Here is a 14358-nt window from a genome sequence, read left to right as displayed (position 1 = left end):
GGGAGGATCATTTGAGGCTTTCATGACCAGCCCAGGCAACATAGTGAGATCCTCTCCCTACAAAACCAAAAAAAACTAGCCAGATGTGGTGGTGCATGCCTGTAGTACTAGCTACTTGGGAGGCTGAACCCAGGAGGTCAAGGCTGCAGGCAGCTGTGATTTCACCACTGCACTCCAGCACGGGTGACAGAATGAAAAAAAAAAAAAGAATTCTGATCCTTTTGATTATTTCAGGTAGACACCCTCTTCTGAATCTTGTGTTAAAATCATGCTGAATGATGGCTGCAGCTTAAATACACAGAGAAGGAGGTAGAGAGCGACCTGTGGTATGAATATGTAAGAGTTTCTTAAGAAGTCTGTAGCCCTGATGGAGACGGTGCTCTGACCTGCAGAAATGACTGTCTGACCACTAGACAAGCATGATTCATCTGATTATTCCAGCTTGATGAAAATAGGCAACATGACCATTCAAGATCATTCATCTTGTTTCATATTTACCCAATGGTCTTCTTAATTAAATTTCTACAGTCGTTTTTCTTACTATGAAGACAATATTCAGAGTGGCCAAAGTAAATTGTCTAACCCTCTTGTCAATTAGATATTAAATGTCATATTTCTTATTCTAAATTAATAACTAGTCCTTTTGTTTCCTTAAGCAATTTCTTTGGAATTTTGGTTAAATCAATTTGCAGTCTGATGACCGCTGGTGAATTGAGGACATTTGAATCTCTTGAATTAAATAACTAGACCAAGGAAGTAACATGCCTTAGCATATCTAGAGAATTATAAATGCATGCTCTTACCATGATTGTGATCGTGACTATTGGCATTAGGTTCTTGGTGACTGTAACAGTGACAACAAGCTGGGTTTCCTCTTTTTCTTTTTTTTTTTTGAGACAGGGTCTTGCTTTGTTGTCCAGGCTGGAGTGCAGTGATCTCCACTCACTGCAAGCTTAACCTCCTGAGCTCAAGCTATCCTCTCACCTCAGCCTCCCAAGTAGCTGGGACTATAGGTGTGTGCCACCACACCCAGCTAATTTTTGTATTTTTTTGTAGAGACAAGGTTTTACCATGTTGCCCAGGCTGTTTTCAAACTCCTGGGCTCAAGCAATCCCTCTGCCTTGGTTTCCCAAAATGTTGGCATGAGCCAGTGTGCTGGGCCTGTTTCCTCTTTTTAATCTATATAAACCTGGTTGGCCAAGGTGGCAGTTAATAAATTAATAGGTAAGAAGACTGTGTAGTTTGGACGGTTTCTAGGGACACATTTCAAAGTGGGGAGGTGGTCTGGAAACTGCAGTCCCTGGAACTCTGTCCTATGGCTGGACCCATTCAAATTAGCTTAGATGCCTTGTGAGGCCAACTGTGGGTACAGAAAAATGTGAGCTACTGTATATCACCTTTGCTTAGTAAGTAAATGAGCACTTACTAATCATTGCCTGTGTGAACATGAGAAAATATGGAAATAGCATAAATATACAACCATGATATTATCAGAACGTCTGGGTTTGACAGAAAAACCACACTAACTCCTTTAGAAATAGAATTTCCATTTGCTTATTTAACAGGGCTGTTGTTACTTTAGGCAAACTAGATTCAGTTGCTCAGATAAGGTTCTCAATGTGTTCTTCTCTTTCTTTCCACCTGGCTTATCCCACCCTTCCTTGTATGCAGGCACTATGGCTGCCACCTGGCTTGGCAACTCCAGCTGAAAGAGAACAAATCTTAGTCTCACTCGGTGTTTGTAAATTAATTCCAGAAAAGCCTATGATTGGCTCTAATTAGGCCACACATCTTTTCCTAAACCAATCACTATAGCAGGAGCATGTGGTACAATGATTGGCCAATTTTGGGCCAGCCTTACCCCAGACCATATAGGATTCTGCTAGAGGACATGTTCTGCCATTATCATCCAGATCATTTGAGTCCCTGTGCAGTTGCTTGCAGAAGATCTCATGCTAGTGATGTAGGAAGCCAGGCATGGTTCCTGCACTCCATATGTTTACAAGCTCTGTAACTCTGTCTTTGGCTGGGGGACTATCTGATTAGGGTCTGGTTTATTCCCCACTCATGAAGGGTCTTGTTGAGAAGGGGGAGTGTGAGAAGCACTGAGAGACATCGCACTGCTCTCAGAGGTTTGGTTCTGTTCTAAGGGAGACTAAAGTATATTTTTGTAGAGGAAAATACGAACTATGACACAATGCTGAGAAATAAAATCCAAAGCCCCTCAACCAACTGAAGGGACCTGCTCTTGGCCAAGTAATCTTGCAAACTGAGTTCTCAGCCATGACAGAATGGGAGACAACACCTCCTCCCTTATGCCCCCTCCCTTGTTAATCACTGTTGGGCTTTCTTTTCTGAGAGCTGAATATAAATCAGCCCTTCAAAAGATTCCACACTGATACCAACCAACCACCTGGTACTGCCCCTCCTTTTTCGCTTGATAAAAGACCACCAACCACAGAGTGGTCCAGACCAGTCTACGGAGAATGCTCAGTGAGGGTCTTCATGTCCTCTACCTCACTTTTGATGTCAAAGGGTAGAAAACTTCACCCTCAGATCATGCTGACACAGCCTTTTTTTTTGCACATGGGTCCCATGAAGGGGCATGAAGCTCAATTGTGCATGAGCACGTTTTTCTTTTCATAAATATTCATGACTCCTCCTCCAGCATACTGAATGTGTATAATCAGCCACCCTCAGCCTAAACTCCTAAGTCTTGTGCCCCTTCCTTGGAGTATCTGTTTCTGGCTTCTGTCTGGAAGCTATGCTTCTTATCCTGTCAGAATGTCCACCCTGCAGGCTACCACCCTTTATGAGAAATAAGGCTCTCCTTTCCAACTGTATGAACCTCAGCATTCTTCAGTTGACAATACCAACCCATGAGAGCTGCCTGCATCCTAAGGAAGGGCATCTCATCTTATCTACATCAATATATTAGGGTGGCCTAATTTGCATGTCTGCAAAACCCACCACCATATGTGTGGGGGGTGACAGAGTCAGCCTGCACAATGATCGAATCCAGGATCATTGTAATTAAGTTTGCTATTTCACATACAACCCATCATAGCAAGGGTGAGAACAGCAGTGCCCCTAGAAACACCAATCTCAGAGAGGGAGGTCCCACCGGTGTGTAAGAACGGGAACTCTCATAGCTTGGTGACACTTGCTCTCATTGCAAGTGTCATCCTTCTGCTAAATTAGCTCAATTAACACCTGAAGGCTCTGGACGTCCTCTGAAGAGACTCTTTATACTGGATCCAATCCACAGGTTGGCCTACACAGCTGCGGGGTAGGGAGAACACCAAAAGGAACCCTTGCAGACACCCACCTGGAAGTGAAGGCTCTGGTTTTACTTTTATTCCTCAAAGGAATGTGTGCGCATGTTAAATAAAAAGAGTTCATTTAGATAATTATAGACTGGAAAGCTTTGTTATGTTGAACAATCCTATAACAAACATAAGTACAGTCATTTGAAAAGCCTGCATCTTGCTGGGCTCGGCTAATTACTATGTCAAAGCCAGTGATTGTAGCCAGGGCTCCTGAAGGTTCACTTATATCAGGCCCTTCTGCTTTGACAACCCCTGGTTGGGGCCCATTGCTACATCTACTTGGCCCAGTGAGGGAGTGAAAAGGAGAATCTTTGAACTTCATCAGCACTCTCTGGGGAGAACAAAGGCTGCTAGGTAGAAGCTGGTTAGTTCACCCTCAGCACTACCCTAGAGCCCACACACTGCCTGCCCAGGAGGCTCAGCAATGCCAAGTTCAAGGTCATTTATTTTCCCCAGTGTTCCTGGGGGCTGAGGGCAAAGCTTGACTTCCCCACCTGCTTCCACACACCTGGATAATGAAGGTCTGCACCTCCTGCAGTTTTTTTGTTTGCTTTTTATTGTAGAGACAGGGTCTTGCTGTGTCACCCAGGCTGGAGTGTAGTAGCATGATCATAACTCACGGCAGCTTCCAACTCCCAGGCTCAAGGAGTCCTCCTTCCTCAGCCTCTCAAGTAACTAGGACTATAGGAATGCTACAGTGCCTAGCTAATTTAAAAAAAAACATTTTATAGAGATGAGGCCTTGTTATGTTGGCCAGGCTGATCTTGAACTCTTGGCTTCAATCCTCCCACTTTGGCCTCCCAAAGTGCTGGGATTACCGGCGTGAACCACCACACCCCAGCCTCAGTTTTTATTACTCTTTGCAGATGTTTTTCAGAAGAGATGGAGACTTTTAGGATATCTGTCCCATTTGTCTTTCATTCCAGGCCTTAGAGCAGGGTAAAGGGGCCATCATTTCAGATCTGAGGCACTGAGGGGGAGGAGCTGGGCATGGTCACAGTCAGGTGGTGGTGATGGCTGAACTGAATCACTGAGCCATTTCAACCTCATCACCCACCAGCCAACAAAGAGGGAGGGAGAAATCCTATTTCCAGTGGGCAGTCTTTTACAGAAAGCTCTTTGTTGCTGAAGGAAGTTTCTAAATAGCAGAAAATAGGCTTCTGGACTTGGTCAAGCCCTGTTCTCAGACAGGGGCCCAGGGTGGGCTGGCTTGGGGAAGTCTCCCTGGGCGCCTTAACGGCACTTCCTTCCCTGTACCCCATTAGCTCACACTCTCTTACGGAGAGCAAATTACAGACGGCACACTGTGGAAGGATAGAGGTTTATAGATTCTAGCACTGTAGAACCCCTTTTCTGTTGTTAATAGTATTAGGACTTAGAAAAGAGGATAGCGCACCTCAGGGCATGTTGGATTTTGGTTCTTTTTTTTCTTTCTTTCTTTTTTTTTGAGATGGAGTTTGGCTCTTGTTACCCAGACTGGAGTGCAATGGCACGATCTTGGCTCACCGCAACCTCTGCCTCCTGGGTTCAGGCAATTCTCCTGCCTCAGCCTCCCGAGTAGCTGGGACTACAGGCGCGCACCACCATGCCCAGCTAATTTTTTTGTATATTTAGTAGAGATGGGGTTTCACCTTCTTGACCTCGTGATCCACCTGCCTCGGCCTCCCAAAGTGCTGGGATTATAGGCGTGAGCCACTGCGCCCGGCCTAAGGATTTTGGTTATTTTTCTTCTCCCTTGTTAGCTTTTAAGCTTGCAGAACATTTTACCTTCATAATAGTCGTAATAATAGCAGTTTGCCTGTTCGGGGTGCCTTTTCTTTTAGAGCAGCCTCACATCCATCGTCTTGTTTGAATAATCCTGGTAATCCTCTCTGAAGCCTCTCTAGGGGATCTAGGGCCAGCACTTCTGTGCTCTTTGAGGCCCAAGAAGTGAGGCCTGGGTGGAGGCAGGGGATATGTAATTTGTAATTTGACGAGGGCGGATTCTTCTCCAGAGCTCTCTGCTCCAGCCCAGCACAGGGCCTTTGGCTGAGTGTTGGCAGCGTAACAAGCCAAGACATAGCTTTCTTCTTTTGCCCTTAAATCCTTCAGGGTAAGGGTTGGGAGACTCCTGCCTCATGTTTTGTTAGATGATGTATCTATTCTGGGGGCTGAGTGCCTATTAAAATGTGAGACTAGCTGTGCAGGGCCCACCAGGACAGTGTCAGCGAAGACCTTGGGCTGCAAGGGAAGAGAGGGTGAGGGGCCAGGCCAGGGCTGCCCACCTGCCCACCGCTGCATACTCACTGCTGACGGTGGGCACAGGAGCACCTGATTGGAATACTGATGAGACAGGCCTGGGCCTGGCCCTGACTCTGGGCCCTATCAGGCTCCTAAGGGAAAGCCAAACGAGCAAGTTCAAGTAGAAGGTGTTGAAGAAATTGATGGGGAAAACAAAGGATTCTTTAAGGGCATTTTTGAAAGCAGGTAAGCGTAGGTGGCTAGGGAGGCGAGTGTGCTGGGAGACAGTGACAGGTTCAGATGAGGCTGCACCTGCTGGGTGATGGCTGGGACTCAGGCACAGGGATCACACAAGAGGCTGTCAGACACATGGGGACAAAAGCAGGCTTTTCCTGGCCCGGGAGGAAGGGCAGGATTTGAGGGTGGGTTGGGAAGAGAGAGAAGTGACTGTCTCAAAGCCTATGCAGAAATATGCTAGTCATATGCAAATCAGGTACAAGTGAACTCGAGACCTCATTTCACACACGTCTTTGACCCTGGGGAAAAGTCTTAAATGAGATCAAGAGGTTCCCTGGAGCAGAGGCTAGCAGGGAGGGGAAAGGGTGATTAAGGGGGGTGAGTACCTCTGCGGTCTGCCCAAAGGGCTGTAGTGGCTTCTGTCACGGGTCGGCTACAACTGAGCCACCGGCTGGGCTGGGATGTTTTCTCGGAAAATGTAATTGTTGGGTCAATAAGGGTCCAGCTGGGTTCTGTTCTGGTTCCCCATTTTGCAGAGCAGCCCTGGCAGATGGAAAGGCAAGCCCTGGGCCAAATGCACAATCAAGCCCTCCTTTTTGTGTCTGTGTGGCTATTTATGGTTACAGCCTGGTCTGTACCGCTCTGGTGACCTGCTTGTTAGGCTGTGCTGAATGGTGCAAAAAGCACCTACTTAGTCCAAATATGTGGGCTGAAGCCCCAGTCCCATCCCTTCCCAGCCAGGGAATGGGGCTGGCCTCCTGTGAGCCCGAGTGTTTCAGGTAAAAGTAGACACAACGAGTCATTCCGTCCTTTGACAGCATCTTTAAGAGATGAAGACTAAAACTGCCTCCCTTCCCTCTCCAACCCCTTTCCTCAGATGCCAGAGAGCTTTGGGTAATGCATAAGAATACTTGAAGTTCTTGGACAAGCTATTATTACATTTCCGTTGTCAGCTTCATGTCTGCAAAGCACTTTAAGATAATACTAAAGACACCAGTAACATTTCGTATTTATAGAGGGCTTCTGCTTTCAGGGAACCCCTACCCTGTTAACCCATTTGGAGCAGTCAGGATTCCACTAGATGACAAGTTTTGGCATTTTTTTTAAACCCACAGTTTATTCATTCAGCAATTAACAGACATTTGGGTTGTTTCCAATTTTTTCTTTCTTTTATTATTATTTTAATTGATACATAATAATTGCACATATTGATGAGGTACAATGTGATATTTTGATCCATGTATACAATGTGTAATGATCAAATCAGGGTAATCAGCATATACATCACCTCAAACCTTTATCATTTCTTCATGCTGGAACAATGACAAGTTACTTTGGAGAAGCCGGCAGCTCTGGAGGTTTACTGGGTCCCAGGCACTGTGCTGGTGCTTTGCACGTGTTCTTATTTAATTTCCACAGCCTCACACCTGGTTACCAGGACACCTGGACACCTCTCACCTGGTGTCAGGAACCCAATTTGTCGGAGGAAGAAAATGAGATTCAGAGAGATTAAATGTTCTTGCCTCACCTCAAGTCACTTTTTTGCAAAGTGACAGATATAAATTAATCAATACAAATGAAAGCCACTCGCCCAAGGCAACCCTGTAGAATCCTGACCCCCACAGTTCTGACTTGGAGCTGGGTCACATCTGAAGAAGCACTTACAGAAACAGAGTAAATAATTGAAGAGTAATTCTCACCCTTCAATCTTCTGAAGAACGTGTAGGAGGATCCAGTTCCTAATTCCCAGCTGTATCTCTAGTCACTCCCTTTCCACCTTCTAATTCCAGTCCCCTGACACTCTCTGGAACTCCACGTTCACCCCTAAAACTGCTACCCTATTCTTGCCCAGCCACCTTTTATTCACTGTTTTTTCTTTTCTCTTTTGTATTCTTTTAAAAGTTATTTATTTATTTAATTTTTTAGACAGAGTCTTGCTCTGTCACCCAGGCTGGAGTTTAGTGGTGCAATCTTGGCTCACTGCAACCTCTGCCTCCTGGGTTCAAGCTATTCTCCTGCCTCAGCCTCCCAAGAAGCTGGGACTACAGGCACGAGCCACCATGCCTGGCTAATTTTTGTGTTTGTAGTAGACACAGTGTTTATCATGTTAACCAGGTTGGTCTTGAACTCCTGACCTCAGGTGATCCACCTGCCTTGGCCTTCCAAAGTGCTGGGATTACGTGCATTTTTTTTGACTGAATAAGTAGGGTCCACTACTGTATTTTCATGGAGGATTAAACATACGCACTGTGTGCCTGCTATGGATAGAGTAAGAGGACCACATGTATCCTCTACTGACCTGTTGCTGAGACACATCCCTCATTCCTTACCCCCAATAGCTGCCCCTCCAGGCAGGGCAGTGGATCTCCCCCTACCATACACATGTGCATACACACACACACACACACACACACACACACACACACACACACAGCCTCCACCCCAAGAACCAAGCCGACCTTTACAGGGCACCTTTTCCTTCTCTTTCTGCAAACTGACTTAGCCTCTCTCTCGCTCTCTGTTCCCGCCTCCCAGGGCTTGTCTGGACTTTCTGGGTCCCTCCTCACATTCCTTCTGCAGCACAGAAAACCTCATTGTTAGTCTCAAGGCCTGTCGCAGAGAATGGCAGATTTTGCTGGCAATTACAGGCCCTCTGGGGCTTAGAGGAGGAGGGGTCTGTGAGGATTTCCCTCATCAATTTCAGTTGGGAGATTCATTCAAATCCAGATGTCTTTGACTTAACACTTAAGGTCTCCTCATCATCCTCAGGACCGCTGTATTTATGGAGCAGCTGTGGTATGCTCAGTGCAGGGCTGAGATGGAAGGGAAGGAAGAAAGCAAGCCCAAAAAAGGACATTAAAAGGACGTTGTTTCTTTTCTTTCCTTTTTTTTGAGACAGTGTCTTGCTCTGTCATCCAGGCTGGAGTGCAGTGGCATGATCACAGCTTCACGGCTCAGTGCAGCCTTGATCTCCTGGGCTCATGGGACCACAGGTGCACACCATCACGACGAGCTAATTAATTTTTTTAGAGATCTGGTCTTACTGTGTTGTCCAGGCTAGTCTCAAACTCCTGGGCTCAGGTAAACTTCCTGCCTTGGCCTCCCAAAATGCTGGGATTATAGGCATGAGCCACCATGTCTGGCTAAGACATTGTTTCTGTTCTCAAGAATTTTCCATCTAGTTGGAAACCCACAGTTAACACAATAATGTGAATATAAATAAAAATAATCTCCTCTATTTGTTTAGCACTCCTTGGTCTACAAAGTATTTTAACATAATTCTGTTTTTCTCAGCCATTTCCCAGGAGCAGTCCCTAGTGGCCCAGGCACAGGACGGCAGAGGATGGTGATTTTGGTCTCAGGGGTTTGTGGTATCGCCCAGTGTGGCTTGTGTGCAGATTTCAAATCTCTCTAAAGTTTGCTGTTGTCTTAAATACTCACAGGAATTTTTTTTTTTTTTTTTTCTTTCTACTACCTCAACTCAGTGTAGGAGACTTGATCCTTTTGCTTTACCTCATAGTGGAGTTTAGACAATGTCAGTGTCAACCTTTTTTTTTTTTTTTAGAGGGAAAAAAAGAAAAAGAGGGAAAAAGGAATGTTACTTCATTCCTAGAATGGGTTTCAGAAACCATTCTGAAATAATGGCCGATCAATATTTTGAGTGTTTAAAGTGGTTAATGCATATTTTATATGTTTAAAATGGAGACCTCTATTGTGTTTATTTGTTCTGGCTCTGAGTTCAAGTCCTGGATATCGTTATCAATTTGTTGTCTCGTTGAATCTAAATCTCATTATGTGTCTTATGTATCTGGGTGTTAGGATCTCTTATTATTACATTAATCCTTTTACCCTTGCATCCTTGTAGCTTTGAAATCTATTTTATTAAGTGTGAGAATTGCAACTTCTGCTTTTTATTTACTTATTTTTGCTCTCCATTTGGTTGGTTTTTTTCCATCCCCTTGTTTTGAGTCTTTGTATATCTTTAGATATATCGTTAGATTTTTGTGGATAATGTATATTTTGTGTATTTAAAATGGAGAGCTCTATTGAGTTTATTTGTTCTGGATCTTAGTTCTAGTCCCGGATATCATTATCAATTTTCTGTCTCGTTGAATCTAAATCTCATTATGGGTCTTATGTATCTGGGTGTTAAGATCTCTTATTATTACATTAATCCTTTTACCCTTGTATCCTTGTAGTTTTGAAATCTATTTTGTCAAATGTGAAAATTGCAACTCCTGCTTTTTATTTATTTATTTTTGCTCTCCATTTGGTTGGTACGTTTTTTTTTCCAACCCTTTATTTTGAGTCTATGTATATCTTTGGATATACCGTTAGATTTTGTCTGTATCTTTTGATTGGGAGATTTGGTCGATTTAAATTTAGGGTTGCTGCCATTTGATATTAACTGGCTATTTTGTCCTTTCGTTGATAAAAATTCTTCTTTATGTTAATGCTCTTTACTTTTTGGTGTATTTTTAGAAAGGGTCATACTGGTTGTTCCTTTCTGTGTATAATGCTTCTTTTAGAAGTTCTTGTAAAGCAGGCCTGGTGGTAATAAAATCTCTGAGTACTTGCTTGTTCCTAAAAGATTTTATTTTTCCTTCAAATTTAAAGCTTAAATTGGCAGGATATGAAATTCTGGGCTGAAAGTTCTGTTGATTAAGTATATTGAATATTGGTCCCCACTCTCTTCTAGCTTGTAGGGTTTCCATTGAGAGATCTGCTGTAAGCCTAATAGGCTTACCTTTATGGGTAACTTGATCTTTCTCTCTGGCTGCCCTTAATATTTTCTCCTTCATTTCGATCTTGGTGAATCTAACGATTATGTGCCTTGGAGTTGGTCTTCTTGAGGAATATCTTTGTGGTGTTCTCTGTATTGCCTGGGGTTGAATAGTGTCCTGCTTTGCTAAATTAGGAAAATTTTCCTGGATAATGTCCTGGAGAGTATTTTCCAGCTTGAATTCATTCTCTCCGTCACATTCAGGTACACCAATCAAGCGTATATTAGGTCTTTTCACATAGTCCCATATTGCTTGGAGACTTTGCTCATTCCTTTTTATCCTTTTTTCTCTATTCTTGTCGTTTTATTTCATTGAGTTGGTCTTCGACCGCTGATATCCTTTCTTCTGCTTGATCCATTCGGCTGTTTAAGCTTGTACATATTTCACTAAGTTCTCGTGTTGTATTTTTCAACTCCATAAGTTCATTTGTATTCCTCTCTATATTGTCTATTCTTTTCAACATTTCATCTAACCTTTTTTCCAAGTTCTTAGTTTCTTTACATTGGGTTAGAACAAGTTCCTTTAACTCCCAGAAGTTTCTTATCATCCACCTTTTAAAGCCTACTTCAGATAATGGAACACAGTCCTTTTCCATCAGGGCTTGTTCCGTTACTGATGAGTCCTTTTCCATCAGGGCTTGTTCTGCTGCTGATGAGTCCTTTTCCATCAGGGCTTGTTCCGTTGCTGATGGGTTCTGATTTTGGGTATACTCGGCCTTCTTAGGCTGTTTTTTTCCCTTCATTGTAGATGAACCGCCTTTCTAATTAGGTTTCTGAGTTGACGTCTGACTTATTGATTCCCAGTGTTGGGATCCGAGCAACCCACTGTGGCAGCCTAAATAGCAGCGATAAGACTGATGGTGCTCTTCTGCCCGGGAATCTCTGGTCTGGCTTCCCTCTTGAGTCCGCAACAAGCGGCTCTGACTTCCCGGAGCTCCAAACTCTGGTCAGTAGGGGAAGCAGTCCCGTTGGCTCTGCATGAAGAGCTGCTGCGCCGAGAGGCCGGCAAAACCGCTGCAGCGGCCACAAGAGTCGCGATGGCGACCCGTGGGGCTCCTCCACTGGGAATCGGCTAATCGGTGAGTGACGAAAATTCGTCTAAAGATGTGGCGTCGTCTCGTTCTCTGAGCTTTCACTGGGAGCTACAATCCTGAGCTGTTAGTGGTCGGCCATCTTGGCTCGATCTCCCAGGAATTTCTTATTCTAGTCCATACTGAACCTGTGTTGGCCTACCTATAATAATAATGTGCTAAATTGTTCTCCTCGGAGTAAAACTGAGGTTCCTGCTGACCCTGCAGTTTGAGACAGGAAGATACCCCAGCTAACCTCAGCCCAGGGTGGATGCTTATGACTGAGATGCATGCCATCACACAAAGACTGCCTGGTTGAAGGATGACTCCTCCCATATAAACAGGACAACTAGTTGGCAGAGAGCAGGGAATAGGCCAGTTCCCCTGGCTCAGAGGGGATAGGATTGGCAGCTCAGTCCAGGTCTTCTGGTAGAAGGCTCTTTGAAGAATGAAACTGGCCATTTGGGAAATTGGCTGTTCTCTCTTCTGGTTTCTTGAAAGGTTAGATGACAACATAGTTTAGGTTTGGTGACATGGAACTTTAGCATAGGTGACTCTATTTTGATTTTTAGTCTGGTCTATTGGGGCCCAGTACGGGAGCTTAGTAAAAAATGATGTCCTCAGGCTAGGCACAGTGGCTCATGCCTGTAGTCCTAGCACTTTGGGAAGCCGAGGTGAGTAGATCACAGGATCAGGAGGTCAAGACCAGCCTGGCCAAAATGGTGAAACCCCATCTCTATAAAAAATACAAACAAATTAGCCAGGCATGGTGGTGGGCACCTGTAATCCCAACTACTCAGGAGGCTGAGGCAGAGAATTGCTTAAACCCAGGAGGCAGAGGTTGTAGTGAGCCGAGAATGCACCACTGCACTCCAGCCTGGGCAACAGAGTGAGACTCCGTCAAAAAAATAAAAAAAAGATGTCCTCTGTAGGAGTTTTTAATTTTTAAATTTACTTTTAGAGCCAGCGTCTTGCTCTGTCTTCCAGGCTGGAGTGCGGTGGTACAATCATAGTTCACTGCAGGCTTGAACTGCTGGGTTCAGGTGATCCTCCCATCTCAGCCTCCAGAGCAGCTGAGACTATAGGCCGTGCCACCATCGCTGGCTTACAGGGAGTTTTTGCTTAACACTTTCAAGGCAAATGTTTGGTAGAGGCCCTTTTACTCAGCCTCTGCTTAGCACAGTCACCTAATTGACCTTTACTCCCAGGCCCTCTGTAAAAGAGAACTGCCCGCAGCCTATTAGCACCTGGCATGCTTTTGCTTCCATAGTCGATATGAACTTTTTGTGTGTGTGTGTTTTTTTTTTATAAAAATCCGTTGTTCCTAAACCTGATTATGCCAGTTGGACTTGTTACTAGACTTACAAAATTTAATTTATATGTGCAAAAAATTTCTTTGGAAAACTAACCTAAAAGCTTTCAGAGGATTTAATAAAGGCAAGTCAAATCACACACACACACAAATTAGATGTGGATGGGAGAATCGAAAAGATTGGGGAAAAGATGTTGAAAAACTAGGCCTCTGAACTGGGATTGCCTCACAAGTGTCTTCACTATTGATAGCAAAGACGGCTTATTCTGCTCATTTTTCCATGTGCCAGTCACTGAGACTTCGAGTTTTGCAGCAGAGAAAGGGTTTATTCACAAGGCATCTGTGATGGTTAATATGAAGTGTCAACAGGTTTTCATCTGTTTTTGCTCCCCATTCCATCTCCATAGTGCCTGGCACATAGGACGCTCTCAACTACTGTTGGCCCTTGAATGAGTGAATGAAAGAGCCTTGCCAGCATCAGAGAAGTTGCTGGGTTACCTGTGTTTTAAAGAGTCCAGAGCTGTATCCCCTGAGGGTAGAAGGCAGAACAAGAAGAAATGTTCTAAGAACTCTCCCTTGGAGCTGTCTGGGAACGGCATGATAAAAAGGAATAGCTGCAGATGTTTCACTTACCACATCTGGCAAATGGAGATTAAAAAAGAAAGTCACTGAGTCTCGCGCCTGCAGCCCTTCCCGCCCCAGCCGCCAACACCCGCACCGAACCCGGAGCTGCCATGCCCAAGTGCCCCAAGTGCGACAAGGAGGTGTACTTCGCTGAGAGGGTGACCTCTCTGGGCAAGGACTGGCATCGGCCTTGCCTGAAGTGCGAGAAATGTGGGAAGACGCTGACCTCGGCGGCCACGCTGAGCACGAAGGCAAACCCTACTGCAACCATCCCTGCTACTCCGCCATGTTTGGGCCTAAAGGCTTTGGGCGGGGTGGAGCTGAGAGCCACACTTTCAAGTAAACCGGGTGGCGGAGACCCCATCCTTGGCTGCTGGCTGGGCCACTCACTGTCCCGCAAATGCCAGGCCTCGTCCCCAGATGCCCAGGGCTCCCTTGTAGCCCCTAATGCCCTCAATAAACCTGAACACGTGGAAAAAAAAAAATAAATAAAAAAATAAAATAAAATAAAAAAAATAAAAAAGAAAGTCACTTCCACTTCCCCCGATTTAGCATGTCGAGCATAGGAACTAATGCTGACCAAAGCCCTTTGGTCAATATGAAACGTTAAACTAAAAGGTAGAACAAACATAAGGTACTGATATATTAAGTTATGGTGCAGTCCCTGACTTCAGAAAGCTCATTTAAAAAAAAAAAATCAGAGTTAAGTTACAGATAGACCTGGGAACAGTTTTTTTGCATTACAAGAATGTCTTCACTTTGCAAATAAAATTAACAGAGGTG

At 44.6% G+C, this 14358-nt stretch overlaps 1 protein-coding gene across 1 annotated transcript; it reads left to right on the top strand.

Moving 5' to 3' along the window:
* Nucleotides 1-13621: 13621 nt before the first annotated feature.
* On the top strand, nucleotides 13622-14102 carry LOC100400251 (cysteine-rich protein 1). Its single transcript, XM_003735232.6, is given in 2 exon segments — nucleotides 13622-13800; nucleotides 13803-14102. Coding segments are annotated over 2 exon segments (231 nt in total). The 5' UTR covers nucleotides 13622-13685; the 3' UTR covers nucleotides 13919-14102.
* Nucleotides 14103-14358: the final 256 nt, after the last annotated feature.

This window comes from Callithrix jacchus, chromosome 19 (assembly GCF_049354715.1).
Source record: "Callithrix jacchus isolate 240 chromosome 19, calJac240_pri, whole genome shotgun sequence".
In the NCBI taxonomy this organism is placed as follows: domain Eukaryota; kingdom Metazoa; phylum Chordata; class Mammalia; order Primates; family Cebidae; genus Callithrix; species Callithrix jacchus.
The sequence above is the reverse complement of the archived record's forward strand: the minus strand, read 5'-3'. Positions and strand labels throughout refer to the sequence as shown.